The following is a 22,465-nucleotide window of genomic DNA, read 5'->3' on the forward strand; positions in this document are numbered from 1 at the left end:
TAAACGTACACAATTAAACATTTCCATGCGACAGGGGAGGAGGATCATCTGTCAAATCTCCGACAATCCCATTCCTTCACAAACTTCCCCTGTAAATCCATTTAGATTTAGTTCCAGTTTGAGTTTGAGATATAGCATGGAGACAGGCCCTTCGGCCCACAGAGTCCACGTCGACCAACGATCACCCCGCACGCTAGTTTAAATTGTAACACTAGTGACAATTTAGAGAAGCCAATTGAATGACAAACCTGCGCGTCTTTGGAATGCGGGGGGAAACCGGGGCACCCAGAGACAACCCACGCGGTCACAGGGAGAACGTGGAAACGTGACACAGACTGCACCCGGGGTCAGGATCGAACCTGGGTATCTGGGGCTTTAAGGCAGTAACTCCACCTCTGTGCCGCCCCAAAATTAGAAATATGGAGTAAATTACTTTGGTAGGAAGAATGAAAGGCAAGGCAAACTAAATGTACAATTTTAAAATGGGGCCATTTTTAAATAGATAGATTATCAACGCCTTTAATGAAGACGGTTCAGGTTGAGAATGCTGAGTAAAAATGAATCTTCACCACCATCGCGTGAGGCAGAACTACAGCAGGGAAGTTATGTTAAAACTTGATGAAATATTGGATAGGTTGGAGCCAAAGAATTATATTCAATTCTGGCAACACACCACGGGAATGATTTCAAAGCCTTGAAGAGGATGCAGAGGGGATTAACCTGATGTTCTCTGGAATGAGAGCCAGTTAATGTTGAGAGACCTTTTAAAACTCCTCTGTTCTCTTGAGGACATAGAAACATACGTACAGACAGCGCCCGCAAGCAGGATCGAACCCGGGTCTCTGGAGCTGTGAGGCAGCAACTCTACTGCTGCATCACTGTGCCTCCCTCAAAGCTTGTGCACTATTCCATATTTTCCATGCGACCGAGAAGAAGGCCTTTCGGCCCGTCAAATCTCTGACAATCCCATTCCCTCACAAACCTTCCCTGTCATAATTCTCTCCCACATTTCCATCAACACTACCACCCATTCGCACTTGGGCAATTTAGAGTGAACCATTAATGTACCAACCCACATGACTTGAGGATGTGGGAGGACCTGCACATGACCACGGGGGAGCGTGCCAGCTCCACACAGATAGCACCGGAGGTCATGACCAATCCTGAATCAGGGAAGCAGCAGCTCTATTACATGCACCATATGATCATGTCAAGCAACCAAAGTGGTGCCACTGACAGGCACAAAGTGCTGCAGTAACTCAGCGGCTCAGGCAGCATCTACTTGACACTGAGTTACTCCAGCACTTTGTGTTTATCTTCAGTATGAACCAGCATCTGCAGTTCCTTTCTGGCACAAAGTAGTACCACCGTCCGACTCAATCTGGACAAAGTCCCGTTATACCAGATGTGCTGGACTGCACCTTTAACCCTTAAAGGAGACTCTGCAGTGTTGCGATTAATTCATGCAAGTGGCACAGTAGCGCAGCGGTAGAGTTGCTGCCTCACGGCACCAGTGACCTGGGTTCGATCCTGACTACGGGTGCTGTCTGTATGGAGTTTGTACGTTCTCCCTGTGACCATGTGGGTTTTCTCCAGGTGCTCCAGTTTCCTCCCACATTCCAAAGAAGTACAGGTTTGCAGGTGAATTAGCTTCTGTGACGTGTCCCTAGCGTGCGGGGTGATTGTTGGTCGGAGTGGACTCAATGGGCCGAAGGGCCCGTTTCTATGCTGTATCTCAAAACTAAACTATCTGTTCCCTATACCTTTCTGCAGCCTTTTTTCCTCTAACCCTGTAAACAGAGCCTGTTTCTACGCTGTATTGCTAAAACTAACATAAACAGTAAGTGTGAAACACAGGCGGTTTCTCTCACCTGGGACTGATCCTCGGCTGAAGGGCTGCCACAAGGGTCCCGGTGTGGGGCTGGAAGCCAGGCACGGCCTCGTCAGTGTACATCCCGCCATTCTGTCTGTGATTCAGGCTCACTACGTCCGTCATGACCACCAGGCCCGTTTCCTAGGTAACCAGGGAAGCAGGCACAGGTCAAAGGGTAGAAGAGCAAAAACAGCAGCCAATGTCCCCGAACGACGCTGTCAGTATCTGTGGGACCTGTTCCCCGGTGAGAATCAGTGTCTAAGAAAAACGGTACTGTGACAGGAACCGGCATCCGTGGCAACATTCACCCAGTGAGACTGCGTATCTCGAGAACCCATCCTAACACACGATGCCTCAGAAAAGCCACCAGCATCCACAAAGACTCTTCACACCCCTGCAACAGTCTGTTGGAACTTCTACCGTCGGGCAGACGATACAAGGCCTTCTACGCCCGCACCTCCAGACTCAGGAACAGCTTCATCCCCAGGGCCATAGCTGCTATGAACCGGTCCTGCTGAGCCGGATGGTCACATCGTACAGTGAACCGGCACAGATCTACTTGCACTTTATTCTGTTTTTTAAACTGTTTTAATTTGTTTCATTGGGTTGCTTAAATTAATACTGACTAGCTAATTAATTTATTGCATCGTATGGGAGGCGCATTCCCAATCTCGTTGTACCCCTGTACAATGACAATAAAGATATATTGTATTGTATATAGAGGTGTGAACATGCATACCTCCAGATTCAGGGGCAGTTTCTTCCCAGCTGTTATCAGGCACCTGAACCTTCGAGATTGGGAATGCGCCTCCCATACGATGCAATAATTTAATTAATTTAAACAACAACAACCCAACGAAACAAATTGTAACAGTATTAAGACAGAATAAAGTGCAAGTAGATCTGTGCCGGATCACTAAACGTTATTCACATTATTCCCTTTATCATGCGTCTGTACACTGTGGATGGTTCGATTGTAATCATGTGTATAGTCTTTCCGCTGACTGGTCAGCACACAACAAAGGCTTTTCACTGCACCCTGGTGCTCGTTACAATAAACTAAACTCAAACTTAATGGGAGTTAATACCTGGAGGTTCCAAAGAGTCAGTGTGTGGGGAACCCATCCCCAGTGTTGGAACTTCAGTGGCTAACAACGACGCCAGAAGATCATTCAGGAGGGTAAACGCTCAGGAAGTGTCTGGACTTGACCGCGTTCTAAAATCCTGTGCAGACCAACTGGCTGGAGTTGTTGCAGACATCCTCAACCTCTCATTACTGAGGTCTGAGGTTCCCGTCTGCTTTAAAAGGGCATCAATCATACCCAGTGCCCAAGAAGAGTATGGAGACATGACTCAATGACGACCAGCTGGTGGCACTCACGTCTGTGGTGATAAAGTGCACGGGATGTTAGTTATGGAGCACATCAACTCCCACCTCATCAAGAACCTCGTCCCATTACAATTTGCCTACCGTCACAATAGATCAGTGGGAGATGCGATCTCGCTGGGTCCCCACTCTGCACTGGTCTACTGGGACAATATATACACGTACATCAGGCTGTTGTTCATAGACTGCAACACCATCAACCCCTCCAAACGTGGTGCCAAGCTCAGGAAACTCCTGTCGGGCTTTGCAACTGGATCCTCCGCTTGCTCATCAACTGAATTGGCAGCACTTCCTCCTCGATAACCATCAGCATTGGGGACCATCATCATGAACCCACACCACCCTGGCCACGCTCTCATTTCACTCCTGCCATCGGGAAGAAGGTAGGGGAGTCTGAAAACTGCGACGTCCAGGTTTAAGAAGAACCATCATGTTATTTAACACCATGAACTCCAACTACACTACAAAGTACAAGCCACTTGGTTTGCACTACAGACCTTGTTTTGCACTATATTGGGGGTTTTTATTGAACTTTTTTTGTTTACTGCATCACAAATAGAGTACAGTGTTTAGATCATACGTTCGCGTCATATTAGACCATTCGGCCCATCAAGTCCACTCTGCCATTCAGACATGGCTGATCTATCTTTCCCTTTCAACCCCATTCTCCTGCCCCTCTCCCCATCACCTTTGACTACATAACCTCCACATCTTCTTACAGGTACGTTCCTTTAGTTTAGTTTAATATTGTCATGTGGACCGAGGTTTTTGCTGCGTGCACTACAGTCCAAGAAAAGACTGTACGCGATGACAATCAAGCTGTCCACAGCCTTCTGCGGCAATGAGTTCCACAAATAAGTTCTAGGAGCAGATTAAGGCCATTCGGCCCATCGAGCCTACTCTGCCATTTAATCATGGCTGATCTATCTTTCCCTCTCAACCCCATTCTCCTGCCTTCTCCCCGTAACCCCATAACATTCTTACTGATCAAAAATCTATCAATCTCCGCCATACAAATTCCCAATGACGGTCTCCAGAGCCGCCCATGGCAATGAATTCCACCCTCTGATTAAAGAAACTTCTTCTCATCCCCTGCCTAAAGGTACGTCCTTTTATTCTGAAGCTATGGTTTTTGGTCCGAGACTCTTCCACTAGTGGAAGCATCCTCTCCACATCCACTCTATCCAGGCCGTTCACTATTCGGTTCTGTCGTGCTGCTGCAAGTAAGAATCTCATTGTTCTGTTTTGGTACATACGAGAATACAGGTGCTCCCCGACTTACGATGCTTCGACTTACGATATTTCGACTTTGCGATGGTGCAAACGGCAGCGAGCCGTAGCGAGCCGCAGCTCGCTTCCGGCCACGTGATCACGTGCATTTAATGCATTTCGACTTACGATATTTTTGGTTTCCGATGGGTTTCTCGGAACGGAACCCCATCGTAAGTTGAGGGGCACCCGGTAAAACGCTGTTGACTCTGGAGGTGAGAGTCAGCGCCCAGTGGGGGTTAGATTGCAGCTGATAGCGGAGGTGAGACGGTGCTTACACTGAAGGCAAAGTGGGCATCCTTGGTGATGTCCCAGTGCCACGGGAACACGGACGATCTCCGTCTCCGTGACGACAGCCCCGGCCACCAGAAGTGACCGTCCTCCTTCGGAATTCCAAAGGCGTCCGAAACGTCGTAATCAGCCAGTTCCTGAAAGATCTGGAGAAAGAGGTCAGCAGATAATCAGGCAACGAGGAGGAGATAAGACTTTGCCTTCCATCACAGTGAGGGTATGCCTGGAGCAATCACTGTGATGGCTGTTTTGTGTAAAAAATTGTATCTGTGTGTCTTGTGTTCTTTAATGTCTACTGCCGGACCCTGACGTGAGAGGACGCTGGCGTTGATTATTCGCCGCTTTTCCGTCAGGATAGTTTGTCTGTTTGTGTTTGTTTCTATGTTAATTGTATTTGTAAAGCGCTTTGTGCATGTGTTAAGGCGCTATATAAAATAAATATATTATTATTATTATTATTAATGCTCCCTGACCCAGCACTGATCCCAGTGTCCCCACACCAGGCAGCTCCCAGCTGCAGGGTTCACTGGGGAGACCTGGAGTTTGATGTGGTCGTAGAGTTAATAAGAGCAGGGAGGCACGGTGGCGCGGCGGTAGAGTTGCTGCCTTACAGCACTAGAGACCTGGGTTCGATCCCGACTATGGGTGCTGTCTGTAAGGAGCTACTACCTTCACCCCGTGACCCCGCGGGTTTTCTCCGGGAGCTCCGGTTTCCTCGCACACTCCAAAGACGTACAGGTTTGTAGGCTAATTGGCTTGGTGAAATTGTAAATTGACCCTTGTCGGCGTGGACTCAGTGGGTCAAAGAGCCTGTTTCCGCATTGTATCTCTAAACTAAACTAAAAAAACTAAGTTGTACGGTACAGAAACAGGCCCTTCGGCCCAACTCATCCAAGGTGTCTGCCTGAGCTAGCCTTATTTGACCGTATTTGGCGCATATCCACCCAAACCGTTGCTATCCATGCACCTAAACAAATGTCTTTTAAACATTGTAATTAATGTCACATCCACCACTTGCTGTGGCAGCTCATTTATCATACTCACCACCCTCTGTGTATCTTCCTGTACTAAGGAAAAAATAAATAGAAACATAGAAAATAGGTGCAGGAAGAGGCCATTTGGCCCTTCGAGCCAGCACCGCCATTCATTGTGATCATGGCTGATCATCCACAATCAGTAACCCGTGCCTGCCTTCTCCCCATATCCCTTGATTCCGCTAGCCCCAGGAGCTCTATCCAACTCACTTTTAAATTCATCCAGTGAATTGGCCTCCACTGCCTTCTGTGGCAGAGAATTCCACAAATTCACAACTCTCTGGGTGAAAAAGTTCTTTCTCATCTCAGTTATAAATGGCCTCCCCTTTATTCTTAGACTGTGGCCCCTGGTTCTGGACTCCCCCAACATCGGGAACATTTTTCGTGCATCTAGCTTGTCCAGTCCTTTCATAATTTTACACGTCTCTATAAGATCCCCTCTCGTCCTTCTAAACTCCAGTGAATACAAGCCCATTCTTTCCAATCTTTCCTCATATGTGACCATCCACTTTATTTATGCCCCTCATGATTTTATAAACCTCGATTCGGTCGCTCCTCAGCATCCTGATGCCCTTGTGAAGGTGCGGTCTCATCAACATCTTGTTCAATTGGACCATGAAGTCCCAACTCTTGTTCCCAGTGCCCTGTGGATTTTTATGGTTGAGGCGTTTAATCCTCACAGAACTGAAGGAAGTTAAAATACAGAACAACCTGCAGGCGTGAGGTCGTGCTTGCTATGTAGTTAATAAAGTCTTTGGATCATTATCCAGGTGTAATTACACTAATCTACACACCCCAACCTAAATAAATAAAAGATCAGGCTGGATGGGTGGAATGCCCATTTGCTGTTGCTGTAGTCCAGGGAGGAATGGTTTCATAAGCATGTAAGTCATTGGAGCAGAATTAGGCCATTCGGCCCATTGATTCTACTCCACCATTCAACCATGGCTGAACTATCTCTCCCTCTCAACCCCATTCTCCCATAACCCCCGACACCGGTACTAATCAAGAACCTATCAATCTCCAGTTTAAAAATACCCAATGACCGCCTCAACAGCCGTTTTGTGGCAATGAATTCCACAGATTCACCACCCTCTGGCTAAAGAAATTCCTCCTCATCTCCTTCCCAAAGGTGCAAAAACCTCATAGCGTCTCCTTGGCACCGGTGTGCAATTGAGTCTTGAGTTTAGGTTTATTATTGCCACATATTAGGGCGGGCACAGTGCTGCAGCGGTGGAGATGCTGTCTTATAGCGCCAGCGAACCGATTTTGATCCTGACTACGGGTGCTGTCTGTACGGAGTTTGTACGCTCTCCCTGCGACTGTGAAGGGTGCTCCGATTTCCTCACACACTCCAAGGATATGCAGGTTTGTAGGTTAATTGGCGTTGTTAACAAAATGGAAATTGTCCCTAGTGGGCAGGACAGAACTAGTACATGGGGTGATCACGGGTAGCCGTGGACTCTGTGGTCTGAAGGGCCCGTTTCCACGCCTAATCTCCAAAGTCCAGAGAGGACAGGCTGTGGCTACCTTGTCCGTTGTGAGCTGGAAGCCAGGTTTGAGCAGATACACGCTCTTGTCCACGGTTGCCACGCAAACACACGACCGTGGCTCGCCCTTCACTGCCACGCTGATGAGATCGCCAGGCATCGTCTTGTTGGAAGAGAGCGAGATCGAGATCTGCACATTGAATCACAAAAAGTCACACGTACAATTCATAAATCCGGCACAGTTACCTCACCCCCCCACCCCCCCCCCCCCCCACCCCCCCCCCCCCCCCCCCCCCCACACTCCAAACCTCACTGCACCCCCAAGCACTGGGAGGACTTTCCCAGCTCAGGTTGCCAGGCAGGATCCTGGACCACCAGCTGGCCAGTTTCAAATGTTTTTAAATGAGTCTTGTATACGCTGGAATTTAGAAGGATGAGAGGGGGACCTTATCGAAACATACAAGATTATTAAGGGATTGGACACATTGGAGGCAGGAAACATGTTCCCGATGTTGGGGGAGTCCAGAACCAGGGGCCACAGTTTAAGAATAAGGGGTAGGCCATTTAGAACGGAGATGAGGAAAAACTTTTTCAGTCAGAGAGTTGTAAATCTGTGGAATTCTCTGCCTCAGAAGGCTGTGGAGGCCAATTCTCTGGATGCTTTCAGGAGAGAGCTAGATAGAGCTCTTAATGATAGCGGAGTCGTCAGAGGGTATGGGGAGAAGGCAGGAACGGGGTACTGATTGTGAATGATCAGCCATGATCACATAGAATGGCGGTGCTGGCTCGAAGGGCCGAATGGCCTCCTCCTGCACCTATTGTCTATTGAGTCTGAAGAAGGGTCCCAATCCAAAACGTCATCTTAAAGAGTCAAGAACGTTTAATTGTCATATAAACCCCACATATCCCTGTCTTCCCATCTCTGTAATCCCTACTGTTTTTACAACCCAGATCTCTGTGCTTCTCCCAATACGAGACATTGCTGCATCTCTTCCCCTTCCCCTCAGCTAACATTGATCCGTTCTACATTGTCCTTGATCTTTTGTCTCCTTTAAACCCTCGTTTTCACACCTTCTCCTTCTATATCTCCACGTCTCCCTCTCCCCTGACTCAATCCGAAGAAGGGTCTCGACCCGAAACGTCACCCATTCCTTCTCTCCAGAGAGATGCTGCCTGTCCCGCTGAGTTACTCCAGCATCTTGTGTCTAAATTATTTGCTGTGTCTCTACTGGTGTCTGGATCGCAAATGGTCGAACTTCCTTTCCTAAACCTCTGCATCTCCCCACCTTGAACCCCCCTCTCAACCCCTCGTTTAATCCACCCTTCCCCCACCAACTATGCAGTTGATTCACAGAGTCAGTCAGCACAGAAACGTGCCCTTTAACTCAGCTGCCCTAACGTGTAGGTAGACACAAGATGCTGGAGAAACTCAGCGGGTCAGGCAGCATCTCGGGAGAGAAGGAACAGGTGACGTTTCGGGTCGAGACCTTCTCTCCCGAAATGCAGCCTGACCCACTGAGTTACTCCAGCATTTTGTGTCTACCTTTGATTTTAACCAGCGTCTGCAGTTTTGTTCCTGCCCTAATGTGTAGCTCAGTGTCAGAGTTAGCTTGGCGACCCTCCATGAAAGTCAGTTCGTTCGTTTCGTTTATTGTCACGTGTAGCGAGGTACAGTGAAAAGCTTGTGTTGCTTGATAACCAGTGGGCGGACAGACAACACACGATTACGATCGAAGGTAGACACAAAATGCTGGAGTAACTCAGCGGGTCAGGCAGCATCTCGGGAGAGTAGGAATGGGTGACGTTTCGGGTCGAGACCCTTCTTCAGACTGAAACGTCATCCATTCTTTCTCTCCCGAGATGCTGCCTGACCCGCTGAGTTACTCCAGCATTTTGTGTCTCCCTTCGATTTAAGCCAGCATCTGCAGTTTTTTTCCTACACGATTACAATCGAGCCATTTACAGTGTGTAGATAGATACATGACCAGGGAAGAATGTTTAGTGCAAGGTACTAGAAACATAGAAACATAGAAAATAGGTGCAGGAGTAGGCCATTCGGCCCTTCGAGCCTGCGCCGCCATTCAATATGATCATGGCTGATCATCCAACTCAGTATCCTGTACCTGCCTTCTCTTCCTACCCCCTGATCCCTTTAGCCACAAGGGCCACATCTAACTCCCTCTTAAATATAGCCAATGAACTGGCCTCAACTACCTTCTGTGGCAGAGAATTCCACAGATTCACCACTCTCTATGTGAAAAAAAACTTTCTCATCTCGGTCCTAAAAGGCTTCCCCCTTATCCTTAAGCTGTGACCCCTTGTTCAGGACCTCCCCAACATCGGGAACAATCTTCCTGCATCTAGCCTGTCCAACCCCTTAAGAATTTTGTAAGTTTCTATAAGATCCCCCCTCAATCTTCTAAATTCCAGCGAGTACAAGCCCAGTCTATCCATTCTTTCTTCATATGAAAGTCCTGCCATCCCAGGAATCAATCTGGTGAACCTTCTCTGTACTCCCTCTATGGCAAGAATGTCTTTCCTCAGATTAGGAGACTAAAACTGTACTGTAGGAGCAGAGATTTAAAAGTGTGGAGCGATTGTAATATGTGATGGTAGATCTGCTTCTGTGGCTCGCTCGCAAATAGTGGCCTGAGGGCTTGTATGTTATTGTAGGTGATATGTAAATGCAGGCTAGGGTGGTTGCAAAGGCACCTTATTCTCGTAGGAGGGTTGGACTGGAATCTGGATGCTGTCCGTGATGCCCTCGCCATTGTCCCGCACGTAGTAGAGGAGCAGGCGGCTGACGGGACTCATGTCATGCGTGACCGTGAAGTGTATGTACGTGGTGCACACGCCAACCTCACCGGCTGGAGACACGGGCCGCTCTGAGAAAGAAGAGAGAGGCTCAACTCCATTCATCCGATTCCCCCACCCCCACTCCGCCTCACCACACCGTCCCCCCCCCACCCTCACTCCTCCTCACCACACCGTCCCCCCCACCCTCACACCCCTGACCACACCCCCCCCCCCACCCCCACTCCGCCCCCCCACTCCGCCTCACCACACCGCCCCCCCCACCGTCCCCCCACCCTCACCCCCTCACCACACCGTCCCTCCCCACCCTCACTCCTCCTCACCACACCGTCCCTCCCCACCCTCACTCCGCCTCACCACACCGTCCCCCCCCACCCTCACACCCCTGACCACACCGTCCCTCCCCACCCTCACTCCCCGTAACCACACCGTCCCCCCCCACCCTCACACCCCTGACCACACCGTCCCTCCCCACCCTCACTCCTCCTCACCACACCGCCCCCCCACCATCACTCCCCGTGACCACATCGTCCCCCCCACCCTCACACCCCATGACCACATCGTCCCCCCCCACCCTCACACCCCATGACCACACCGTCCCCCCTCCCTTGACCACACCGTCCCGTCCCCCCACCCTCACACCTTGTGACCACACCTTCCCTCTCTCCCTCCCTCCACATGACCATACTGTCCCCCACCTCCCTCCCTCCCTCCGCACCTCTGCCCCATCTCCGTTCTGTCCATCTGATCCTCTCTCGGTCCAATCACCACTCCACCCAAATCATTCCTTCTTCCATTTATCCGACCCACCCTCCCTCCGTCTGATCATCCCCCTCTCCGTCTGATCATCCCCCTCTCTGTCTGACCTTCCCTGAGTGCACGCCCTCCCTCCCTATCCCAACCTCCCTCCCTGCACCTCATCCTCCCTCTCTGTCCGACGCACTCTCCCTCTCTCCGACCCTCCCTCCCTCCCTCCGCCTGACCCTCCATCTCCAGCCTTCCCTCTCTCCACTGGACCCTGTGTCCCTCCTGTCCATTCTATCTGACCATCGCTCCCTCCCTCTTTGACTAACTGGTCCTCTCTGACCAATCCTCTGGCCCTCCCTTCCATCCCCCCCTCTACCTGATTCTCACTGTGTCTCACGCTCTCTTCCACTTACGGCCCATTCCTTCCCACTGACCCTCTCTATCTGACTCTCCCTCTCTCAACCATCCTCTCTTCCGCCTTCCAACTCTCTCTCCGTCTGCCCTCTGGATTACGAACCTTCCAGCTCTCCTTCCCCCCGGGCCTCCCCACTCTGTCCAACCCCTCCCCCACCTCCCCTCCACCCCTCCTCCCCTCCACCCAGCAGTCCCTCCTCCCTCCCTCCGTCCCTCCCCCCTGGTGCCCACCCAGTCTGACTCACGGCTCAGCGGGCTCTGTGACGATTGCTTCTTCTTGTCGAAGGTGACGGTGGCCCTGCGGCTGCGTTTTTGGGTGGTGCTGGCCGGCTGCAGGCCTGTCCTCACGATGTTGCCCCGCGAGGCGATCTCATAGTGCAAGGCAAAGTCGCAGGGGCAGGTGGACTTCACTGGGATCCAAGCCTCTTCCCCCACCTGGAGCAGTCAGAGATGAGAGAGCTTGGTGAGACTCAGGGACGGAGGCTGCCACTGACCCCAGGCTCACGGGGCAGCGGCGCTAACGAGCGGCCAGCCTTGGTGGGGCTTATAGCGGCTCTGGACAGCGATAGAGATGCTGCCTCAGCGCCAGAGCCCCCCCCCGGCTTCAAACCTGACTACGGGCGCTCTCTGTACACATTTTTCCCGTGGCCGCGTGGGCTTTCCCCAGGTGCTCCGGCTTCCCCCCACACTCCAAAGACACACAGGTTTGTAGGTTAATTGGCTTCGGTAAAAAATCGTAAATTGTTCCTAGCACGTGTAGGATAGAACTAGCGTACGGGGTGATCGCTGGTCAGCACGGACTCGACGGGCCAAAGGGCCTGATCTCATCCTGTACCTCTAAAGCAGCAAGACAGGTCAGAGCCGACTTCCACTCACTGAGCTCCAGAGGGAAATCACAGCGATGTTCCCACTGTGGCCCATGTTGGGGACTGATGCATGAAAGGCCGCATGGAGGATCCAGCCCACATGTACAATGTCGGAATCAGGGAGAGTGGGATCGGGAATATTCATCAATGGCCCGGTTGGTGTACAGGCATTGCTTTGAAGTTTGTCGATAGAGCAAAACTCAGAAAGGTAACGAACAATGACAAGAAATAGGCAATAGACAATAGGTGCAGGAGGAGGCCATTCGGCCCTTCGAGCCAGCACCGCCATTCAATGTGATCATGGCTGATCATTCTCAATCAGTACCCCGTTCCTGCCTTCTCCCCATACCCCCTGACTCCGCTATCCTTAAGGGCTCTATCTAGCTCTCTCTTGAATGCATTCAGAGAATTGGCCTCCACTGCCTTCTGAGGCAGAGAATTCCACAGATTCACAACTCTGACTGAAAAAGTTTTTCCTCATCTCAGTTCGAAATGGCCTACCCCTTATTCTTAAACTGTGGCCCCTGGTTCTGGACTCCCCCAACATTGGGAACATGTTTCCTGCCTCTAACGTGTCCAACCCCTTAATAATCTTATACGTTTCGATAAGATCTCCTCTCATCCTTCTAAATTCCAGTGTATACAAGCCTAGCCGCTCCAGTCTTTCAACATATGATAGTCCCGCCATTCCGGGAATTAACCTAGTAAACCTACGCTGCACGCCCTCAATAGAAAAGTAACAGAATACAGGTGAACAGAGATAGCTGTAGGACCACCGCAAGGTGATATCAGGGATACAACGTGGAAACGTGACCTTGAGCCCACAGAGTCTACGCCAACCAGCGATCACCCCGTACGCTAGCACTACCCTACACTCGAGAGACAGTTTACAACTTACAGAAGCCAATTAACCTACAAACCTGCGCGTCTTTGGAGTGTGGGAGGAAACCAGAGCACCCGGAGAAAACCCACGCGGTCACAGGGAGAACGTACAAACTCTGAACTGACAGCACCCGTGGTAAGGATCGAACCTGGGTCTCTTTCGCTGTGAAGCAGCAACTCTGCCCCAAAATTAGAAACATGGAGTGAATTATTTTGGTCGGAAGGATGAAAGACAAGAATATATAAATGTGCAATTTTAAAATGGGGCCAAGGGTGGATAGATTGTCAACCCCTTTAAAGGTGAGGGTTGACCCTGAGAACGCTGATTAAATATGAATCTGCGTGAGGCAGAACTACAGCAAGGAAGTAATGCGAAAACCGCACAAAATATGTTGCAGCCAAAGAATTGTATTCAACTTTGGCAACACAACTCGGGAACGATTTCAAAGCCTCGAAGAGGATGCAGAGGGGATTAACCTGACGATCTCTGGCACGAGGAACTCCGGTGAATGCGGAGAGACCCATTAAAACCCCTCTGTTCCCTTCCAGCAGAGAGAGAGGTATGAGAGGACATTTCACAAGGTGTTGAAAGCAATGAGAGGTTTTGGCAGGGAGGCGAAAGAGAGATTGTTTCCAGAGGCAAGAGAGTTGACGACCAGAGGACACAGATTTATGGTGATCAGATAACAGAGCCAGAGCGTTCCTGCGATCACGAATCTGCCGGCCGAAAAGGGCAGAGGAATTTTCAAAGGAAACCGCGGAAGTATTTTACAGGCAAACATCCTCAGAGTTCAAGGGAAAGAACAAGAGAGCGGGACTAGCAGAGAAGCTCATTGGGAGACACAGAACAGATTCACTGGATGAATAAATCACTCACAGTTTGAGTATTTATAATGACCGAGTCTGTGGTGTTAGTGATAAGGAGTGCAGCGTAGGGCGTGCAGCGTAGGTTTACTAGGTTAATTCCCGGAATGGCGGGACTGTCATATGTTGAAAGACTGGAGCGACTAGGCTTGTATACACTGGAATTTAGAAGGATGAGAGGGGATCTTATCGAAACGTATAAGATTATTAAGGGGTTGGACACGCTAGAGGCAGGAAACATGTTCCCAATGTTGGGGGAGTCCAGAACCAGGGGCCACAGTTTAAGAATAAGGGGTAGGCCATTTAGAACGGAGATGAGGAAAAACCTTTTCAGTCAGAGAGTTATGAATCTGTGGAATTCTCTGCCTCAGAAGGCAGTGGAGGCCAATTCTCTGAATGCATTCAAGAGAGAGCTAGATAGAGCTCTTAAGGATAGCGGAGTCAGGGGGTATGGGGAGAAGGCAGGAACGGGGTACTGATTGAGAATGATCAGCCATGATCACATTGCTGGCTCGAAGGGCCGAATGGCCTCCTCCTGCACCTATTGTCTATTGTCTATTGATCTCTCTCTTCCTCCTAACCTCATTTTCCTGCCTTCTCCACAAAACCCCTGACACCCGCACTAATCGAGAATCTATCTATCTATCTATCTCTGCCTTAAACATATCCATTGACGGCAGTCACTATGGCGTAGCGGTAGAGTTGCTGCCTCACAGCGAATGCAGCACCGGAGACCAGGGTTCGATCCCGACTACGGGCGCTGTCTGCACGGAGTTTGTACGTTCTCCCCGTGACCTGCGTGGGTTTTCTCCGAGATCTTCGGTTTCCTCCCGCACTCCAAAGACGTACTGGTTTGTAGGTTAATTGGCTAGGATGGTGTTAATGCGCGGGGATCGCTGGTCGGCGCGGACCCGGTGGGCCGAAAGGGCCTGTTTCCGCGCTGTATCTCTAAACTGAATAAACTAAAATACTTTGTCTCCACAGCCTTCTGTGGCAATGAATACCACAGATTCACCGCCCTCTGACGAAAGAAATTCCTCCTCATCTTCTTCCTAAAAGAACGTGCTTTAATTCTGAGGCTGTGCCCTCTGGTCTCAGACTCTCCCACTAGTGGAAGCATCCTCTCCAATTCCAATCGATCCAGTTGTTTGCCAGTTTTAATCCCTGACTCAACCTTTGCTGGAGAATCAAGCCTTAGTTTCCAAATATCTTGCAATGTTTTCTTTTTTTAATTTGGAGATACAGCATGGAAACAGGCCCTTCTGCCCACCCAGTCCATGCCGACCATCGATCACTCGTTCAAACTAGTTCAATGTTATCCCATTTTCTCATTCACTCCCTACACAATTTACAGAGGCCAATTAACCTTGCAGACCCGCGCGTCTTTGGATTGTGGGAACACCCGACCGGAGGATCCCATGCAGTCACCGGGAGAACGTGCAAACTCCACGCAGTCAGCACCCGAGGTCAGGATCGAACCCAGGATTCTGGTGCTGTGAGGCAGCAGCTCTACCAGCTCCACCACTGCACTGCCCTTCCTTGACTCTGGCAGTGAGGAGACGGTGCAGAGAGTAACAGCTCACCTGGAGTGGTCGCTCAGGCCCCTGCAGCTGAATATGGCACTTGCTCGGTGAATACCAGCTGCTGATGGAGAGGTAGCTGGGGAGGTATTGGTCACCGGCTGGGGTCCCATTGATGGCCGTCACCTTCGTCTGAAACAGAGCAACAACGTCACTAGTACAGGGCCACCACTGATTTGCCCGCACCCGGTTCCAGAGTCTTTCTGGATTATCCATCTTGCCAGAGCGACCGAGGTCACGGCCTCAGACAGTCTGTAAATGCAGAGGGTTTGTGAGCATTAATGTACGAGGGTGTGAGTAGGGATGTGAGAGAGAGTGTGAGTGAGAGAGAGTGTGAGAGAGAGTGAGAGTGAGAGAGAGTGTGAAAGAGAGAGAGAGTGTGCGAGAGAGAGTGTGCGAGAGAGAGAGTGCGAGAGAGAGAGTGCGAGAGAGAGAATGTGTGCGAGAGAGAGAGAGTGTGCGAGAGAGAGAGTGTGCGAGAGAGAGTGTGCGAGAGAGAGAGTGCGAGAGTGCGAGAGAGTGCGAGAGTGCGAGGGGAGAGAGAGAGAGTGTGAAAGAGAGAGAGAGTGTGCGAGAGAGAGAGTGTGAAAGCGAGAGAGTGTGAGGGAGAGAGTGCGAGGGAGAGAGAGCGGGAGAGTGAGAGCGGGAGAGAGAGAGCGGGAGAGAGAGAGCGGGAGAGAGAGAGCGGGAGAGAGAGAGCGGGAGAGAGAGAGCGGGAGAGAGAGAGCGGGAGAGAGAGAGCGGAGAGAGAGAGCGGAGAGAGAGAGCGGGAGAGAGAGAGAGCGGGAGAGAGAGAGAGCGGGAGAGTGAGAGCGGGAGAGAGAGAGCGGGGAGAGAGAGAGCGGGAGAGAGAGAGCGGGAGAGAGAGAGCGGGAGAGAGAGAGCGGGAGAGAGCGAGCGGGAGAGAGAGAGCGGGAGAGAGAGAGCGGGAGAGAGAGAGCGGGAGAGAGAGAGCGGGAGAGAGAGAGCGGGAGAGAGAGAGCGGGAGAGAGAGAGCGGGAGAGAGAGAGAGCGGGAGAGAGAGAGCGGGAGAGAGAGCGGGAGAGAGAGCGGGAGAGAGAGAGCGGGAGAGAGAGAGCGGGAGAGAGAGAGCGGGAGAGAGAGAGCGGGAGAGAGAGAGCGGGAGAGAGAGAGCGGGAGAGAGAGAGCGGGAGAGAGAGAGCGGGAGAGAGAGAGCGGGAGAGAGAGAGCGGGAGAGAGAGAGCGGGAGAGAGAGAGCGGGAGAGAGAGAGCGGAGAGAGAGAGCGGGAGAGAGAGAGCGGGGAGAGAGAGAGCGGGAGAGAGAGAGCGGGAGAGAGAGAGCGGGAGAGCGTGCGAGAGAGAGCGTGCGAGAGAGAGAGCGCGCGAGAGAGAGCGTGCGAGAGAGAGAGCGCGAGAGAGAGAGCGCGAGAGAGAGAGAGCGCGAGAGAGAGAGAGCGCGAGAGAGAGAGAGCGCAGAGAGAGAGAGAGCGCCGAGAGAGAGAGAGCGCGAGAGAGAGAGAGCGCGAGAGAGAGAGAGCGCGAGAGAGTGTGAGAGAGAGCGCGAGGAGAGAGCGCGTGAGAAGAGAGAAGAAAGTGAAGCGAGAGGGAAACAGAGAGTGTGAACCAGAGAGAGCGAGAGAGTGAATGCATGAGTGCATTGGCGTGAGTGCACGACACAGTTTCCCAGTCTCCCCAGTGCTGTGTGTTGGTTCTCACCTCCAGCCAGACGTACTGTGCGGCGGTGGGGATGGACGGAATCTCAAACTGCACCTTGCTGTCTGCGGAGACCAGCTCGCTGGTGTAGACGTTGTCCTTCGGCGTGAGCTCGGCTTTGATCCGCACGGTGATACCATTTGCAGGGCTCCCATCGGGATAGGTCACCTCCACCTGGGCAAACACGGAGCACGGGGAAGGGCAATGTGGGAACCTCAGGCACACCCAGGGGTTAGGGGGCATGTCCCGCGAGCGTGGCTGTGAACTTGTGCACAGTAAACTAACCCCAGAGAAACCGCTAAATGAGGGTGGCACAGGTCATAGCAATAGGCAATAGGTGCAGGAGGAGGCCATTCGGCCCTTCAAGCCAGCACCGCCATTCAATGTGATCATGCCTGATCATCCACAATCAGTACCCCGTTCCTGCCTTCTCCCCATACCCCCTGACTCCGCTATCCTTAAGAGCTCTATCCAGCTCTCTCTTGAAAGCATCCAGAGAATTGGCCTCCACTGCCTTCTGAGGCAGAGAATTCCACAGATTTACAACTCTCTGACTGAAAAAGTTTTTCCTCATCTCCGTTCTAAATGGCCTACCCCTTATTCTTAAACTGTGGCCCCTTGTTCTGGACTCCCCCATAATCATAAACTTATCAGGTCATAAGAGCAGCATTAGGCCATTCAGCCCCCAGCTATTTACGATATACATTAATGACTTAGACGAAGGGATTAAAAGTACCATTAGCAAATTTGCAGATGATACTAAGCTGGGGGGTAGTGTGAATTGTGAGGAAGATGCAATAAGGCTGCAGGATGACTTGGACAGGTTGTGTGAGTGGGCAGATACATGGCAGATGCAGTTTAATGTAGATAAGTGTGAGGTTATTCACTTTGGAAGTAAGAATAGAAAGGCAGATTATTATCTGAATGGTGTCAAGTTAGGAGGAGGGGAGTTCAACGAGATCTGGGTGTCCTAGTGCATCAGTCAATGAAAGGAAGCATGCAGGTACAGCAGGCAGTGAAGAAAACCAATGGAATGTTGGCCTTCATAACAAGAGGAGTTGAGTATAGGAGCAAAGAGGTCCTTCTACAGTTGTACGGGCCCTGGTGAGACCGCACCTGGAGTACTGTGTGCAGTTTTGGTCTCCAAATTTGAGGAAGGATATTCTTGCTATGGAGGGCGTGCAGCGAAGGTTCACTAGGTTAATTCCCGGAATGGCGGGACTGTCGTATGTTGAAAGGCTGGAGCAATTGAGCTTGTATACACTGGAATTTAGAAGGATGAGGGGGGATCTTATTGAAACATATAAGATAATTAGGGGATTGGACACATTAGAGGCAGATAACATGTTCCCAATGTTGGGGGAGTCCAGAACAAGGGGCCACAGTTTAAGAATAAGGGGTAGGCCATTTAGAACGGAGATGAGGAAGAACTTTTTCAGTCAGAGAGTGGTGAAAGTGTGGAATTCTCTGCCTCAGAAGGCAGTGGAGGCCAGCTCGTTGGATGCTTTCAAGAGAGAGCTGGATAGAGCTCTTAAGGATAGCGGAGTGAGGGGGGTATGGGGAGAAGGCAGGAATGGGGTACTGATTGAGAGTGATCAGCCATGATCGCATTGAATGGCGGTGCTGGCTCGAAGGGCTGAATGGCCTACTCCTGCACCTATTGTCTATAAGTCTACTCTGCCATTCAATCCTGGCTGATCTATCTCTCTTCTAACCTCATTCTCCTGCCTTCTCCCCATAGCCCCTGACACCCGTACCAATCAAGAATATATATATATATATATATATATATATACATCTGCCTGAAAATTGACTTGGCCTCTACAGCCTTCTGTGGCAATAAATTACACAGCTTCACCATCCTATGACCAAAGAAATTCTTCCTCATCTCCTTCCTAAAGGAACTTCCTTTAATTCTGAGGCTATGGCCTTTGGTCCTAGATTCTCACAATGGCGCAGCTGGTAGAGCTGCTGCCTCACACCTTTAGAAACCCAGGTTCAATACTGATAGAAACATAGAAAATAGGTGCAGGAGTAGGCCATTCGGCCCTTCGAGCCTGCACCGCCATTCAATATGATCATGGCTGATCATCCAGTGTCCCGTACCTGCCTTCTCTCCATACCCCCTGATCCCTTTAGCCATAAAGGCCACATCTAACTCCCTCTTAAATATAGCCAATGAACTGGCCTCAACTACCTTCTGTGGCAGAGAATTCCACAGATTCACCACTCTCTTTGTGAAAAAAAACTTTCTCATCTCGGTCCTAAAAGACTTCCCCCTTATCCTTAAACTGTGACCCCTGGTTCTGGACTTCCCCAACATCGGGAACAATCTTCCTGCATCTAGCCTGTCCAACCCCTCAAAAATTTTGTACGTTTCTATAAGATCCCCCCTCAATCTTATAAATTCCAGCGAGTACAAGCCGAGTCCATCCAGTCTAGCCGAGTCTATCCAGTCTAGCCGAGACTATCCAGTCTTCTGATTCCAGGCGTTGGCTGTTTGCAGTTTGCACATTCTCCCTGTGACCACGTGCGTCTCCTCTGTGTGTTTGGAAAGGGATGCTGGAGGAGGTAGTTGACGTAGGTACTATGGCAACGTTTAAGAAACATTTGGATAGGTTCATGGATCGGACAGATTTAGAGGGATATGGACCAAATGCAGACAGACGGGTCTAGTGTAGATGGGGCATGTTGGTGGGTGTTGGGCCGAAGGGCCTGTTTCCACACTGTATGACTCCAAGATAGTTTCTCCATGAAACTGTGAAGCTCCAGTTTCACAGCCCCAACATTACCACGGTGGTGCAGCGGTAGAGTTGCTGTTTTACGGCACCAGAGACCATGGTTCGCTCCTGATTACGGGTGCTGCCCGTATGGAGTTTGTACGTTTTTCCCGTGACCCCGTGGGTTTTCTCCGGGATCTCTGGTTTCCTCCCGCACTCCAAAGACGTACAGGTTTGCAGGTTAATTGGCTTGGTATAATTGTAAATTGTCCCTAGTGTGTGTAGGATAGTGTTCGGGTGATCGCTGGCGGGCGCGGACTCGATGGGCCGAAGGGCCTGTTTTAGCGCTGCTCCTGTAAAACTAAACTGAAGTGAGTTACCTTTCCTTTGTAGGGCAGGCCTGGCTTGAACTGCTTGCGCGTGTCCTTGGAGTACTTGATGTCGATGAGCTGCTTGTGGACAGGGGTGGAATCGTCGAAGGTGATCTGCGTGCTGCCGTCAACGCTCGACACCGAGGCCCAGATGTTGAGAGAGCCGCGGAAATGTTCGGCAATGTCCACCGGCATCATCTCCTTGACACAGATGGGAAAGGAGGCCGAGCCGTCAACCTGCAGCGTTGGAAGAGAAGCAATGTGAGTAGGGGTTGCCAACTTTCTCACTCCCAAATAAAGGTGACGTCACCGCCCCGCGCCCCACGTGACCTCACCCAGCCAACAGCCGCGTGCTCCCGCTCCACCAATGGCCGCCGCCCGGGCGGGCCGGGAGGTGGGTTGCTAAGCAACCTCCGTTAGGTGGCCTCCGGGCCTACACTGTGGGGGCCTACAGCAGCCCCCAGATCTACAATGTCCAGGCCTACGGTGCCCCCTGGGCCTAATACCAGACAAGGACGGTCCCATACGGGACAAACAAATTTAGCCCTATATATAGGATGTCCCAGCTAATACGGGACAGTTGGCAACCCTAAATGTGAGGGAACATAAACAGCATCTTCATAAGGTCATAAATGATAGGAGCAGAATTATTAGGTCATTCAAGTCTACTACACCACTCAATCGTGACTGAACTATCTCTCCCTCCTAACCCCATTCTCCTGCCTTCTCCCCATAACCTCTGACACCCGTACATATCAAGAATCTGTCAATCTCCGCCTTAAAAATATCCACTGACTTGGCCTCCACGACCTTCTGTGGCAAAGAATTCCACAGATTCACCACCCTCTGACGAGAGAAGGTTTCTATGACACTTCGTAGAGTCACACTGCATGGAAACAGGCCCTTCGGCCCAACATGCCCTATCTACACGTCCCACTAGTCTGCGTTTGGCTCATATCCCTCTAAATCTGTCCTACCCACGTACCTGCCCAAATGTGTCTTAAACTTTGCAGTAGTACCTGCCTCAACTACCTCCTCCGGCAACTCGTTCCAAACACCTAAGATAGACACAAAATACTGGAGTAACTCAACGGGACAGGCAGCATCTCTGGAGAGAAGGAATGGGTGACTTTTCGGGTCGAGACCCTTCTGCAGACTGAGAGTCGGGGGAGGGGGAGATACAGAGATAAGGAAGTGTAAGGTGTGAGAATGAGACATCAAAGGTGGTGGAGATCAAGGAAAATGTAGAATAGATGATTGTTAGCTAGGAGAAGGTAACAATAAAGCAAACAGAGATAAAATGTAATCCGGGACAGTCAGCCTGGTCGGAGAACTGAGAAGGGGGAGGGATGGAGAGAGAGGGAAAGCAAGGGTTACTGAAGTCAGAGAAGTCAATGTTCATACCACTGCTGCCCAAGCAAAATATGAGGTGCTGTTCCTCCAATTTGTGCTGGGCCTCACTGACAATGGAGGAGGCCCAGGAAAGAAAGGACAGTGTGGGAATGGGAGTGGGAGTTAAAGTGTTTAGCAACCGGGAGATCAGGTAGGTTTAGGTGGACTGAGCGGACTCTGTGGAGGGAAATGGCATTTAGGGTTGGGATCCTTCTTCAGTTGCAATGCATTTAACCTGTGCTTTCCCTGCTCTAGGAGGGAGCTTCACTCCGTGTCTGATCCAATAGTCAATAGTCAATTTTATTTGTCACACACTCATAAATGTGCAGTGAAATGAAAGATTACCCACAGTCCAACCGAAAGAGCAATAAAAATAAGCAATAACACGCACAATCATAAACCAACACCAAACAAAAAGAAACATCCATCACAGTGAGTCTCCTCCAGTTACCTCCTCACTGTGATGGAAGGCCAGAATGTGCAGCGGTAGCTTCACTCTGTGTCTAATCCATGCTATCCCCCCTCGGGAGTTTGTCAGATGAGTGCCTGTATCTAATTCATATTATGCTCAGCTCAGTGTAAAGAGAGTTATCTATCCACGTCACAGACCATAAGACATAGGAGCAGAATTAGGCCATTCGTCCCATCGAGTCTGCTCCGCCATTCATCATGGCTAATCTATTTTTCTCTCAACCCTATTCTCCTCCTCATAACCTTTGATGCCCCCCACTACCCAGAACCTATCAACTTCCACTTTAAAAACAGGCAATGACTTGGCCTCCACAGCCGTCTGTGGC

At 50.7% G+C, this 22,465-nt stretch overlaps 1 protein-coding gene and 1 pseudogene across 2 annotated transcripts in view; one reads left to right on the plus strand and one right to left on the minus strand.

The window, feature by feature from the left end:
- Positions 1 to 20,512, minus strand: part of LOC144607210 (C3 and PZP-like alpha-2-macroglobulin domain-containing protein 8) — a 57,316-nt gene extending 36,804 nt beyond the window's left edge. Inside the window, exons 1-8 of the mRNA XM_078423892.1 lie at positions 20,286 to 20,512; positions 17,189 to 17,359; positions 15,515 to 15,643; positions 11,565 to 11,754; positions 10,057 to 10,229; positions 7,385 to 7,534; positions 4,808 to 4,966; positions 1,872 to 2,014 (exon numbers count right to left, since the gene is read on the minus strand). Of these exons, the coding sequence (XP_078280018.1) occupies positions 1,872 to 2,014; positions 4,808 to 4,966; positions 7,385 to 7,534; positions 10,057 to 10,229; positions 11,565 to 11,754; positions 15,515 to 15,643; positions 17,189 to 17,359; positions 20,286 to 20,474 (1,304 nt within the window). The 5' untranslated portion in view covers positions 20,475 to 20,512. The remainder of the gene's footprint in view (positions 1 to 1,871; positions 2,015 to 4,807; positions 4,967 to 7,384; positions 7,535 to 10,056; positions 10,230 to 11,564; positions 11,755 to 15,514; positions 15,644 to 17,188; positions 17,360 to 20,285) is intronic.
- A 131-nt stretch (positions 20,513 to 20,643) lies between these two features.
- Positions 20,644 to 22,465, plus strand: part of LOC144607211 (C3 and PZP-like alpha-2-macroglobulin domain-containing protein 8) — a 42,411-nt pseudogene continuing 40,589 nt past the window's right edge. Inside the window, exon 1 of the transcript XR_013549078.1 lies at positions 20,644 to 20,670. The product of XR_013549078.1 is annotated as a C3 and PZP-like alpha-2-macroglobulin domain-containing protein 8 (transcript). The remainder of the gene's footprint in view (positions 20,671 to 22,465) is intronic.

The sequence above is a fragment of the Rhinoraja longicauda genome, chromosome 28 (assembly GCF_053455715.1).
Source record: "Rhinoraja longicauda isolate Sanriku21f chromosome 28, sRhiLon1.1, whole genome shotgun sequence".
NCBI lineage: Eukaryota > Metazoa > Chordata > Chondrichthyes > Rajiformes > Arhynchobatidae > Rhinoraja > Rhinoraja longicauda.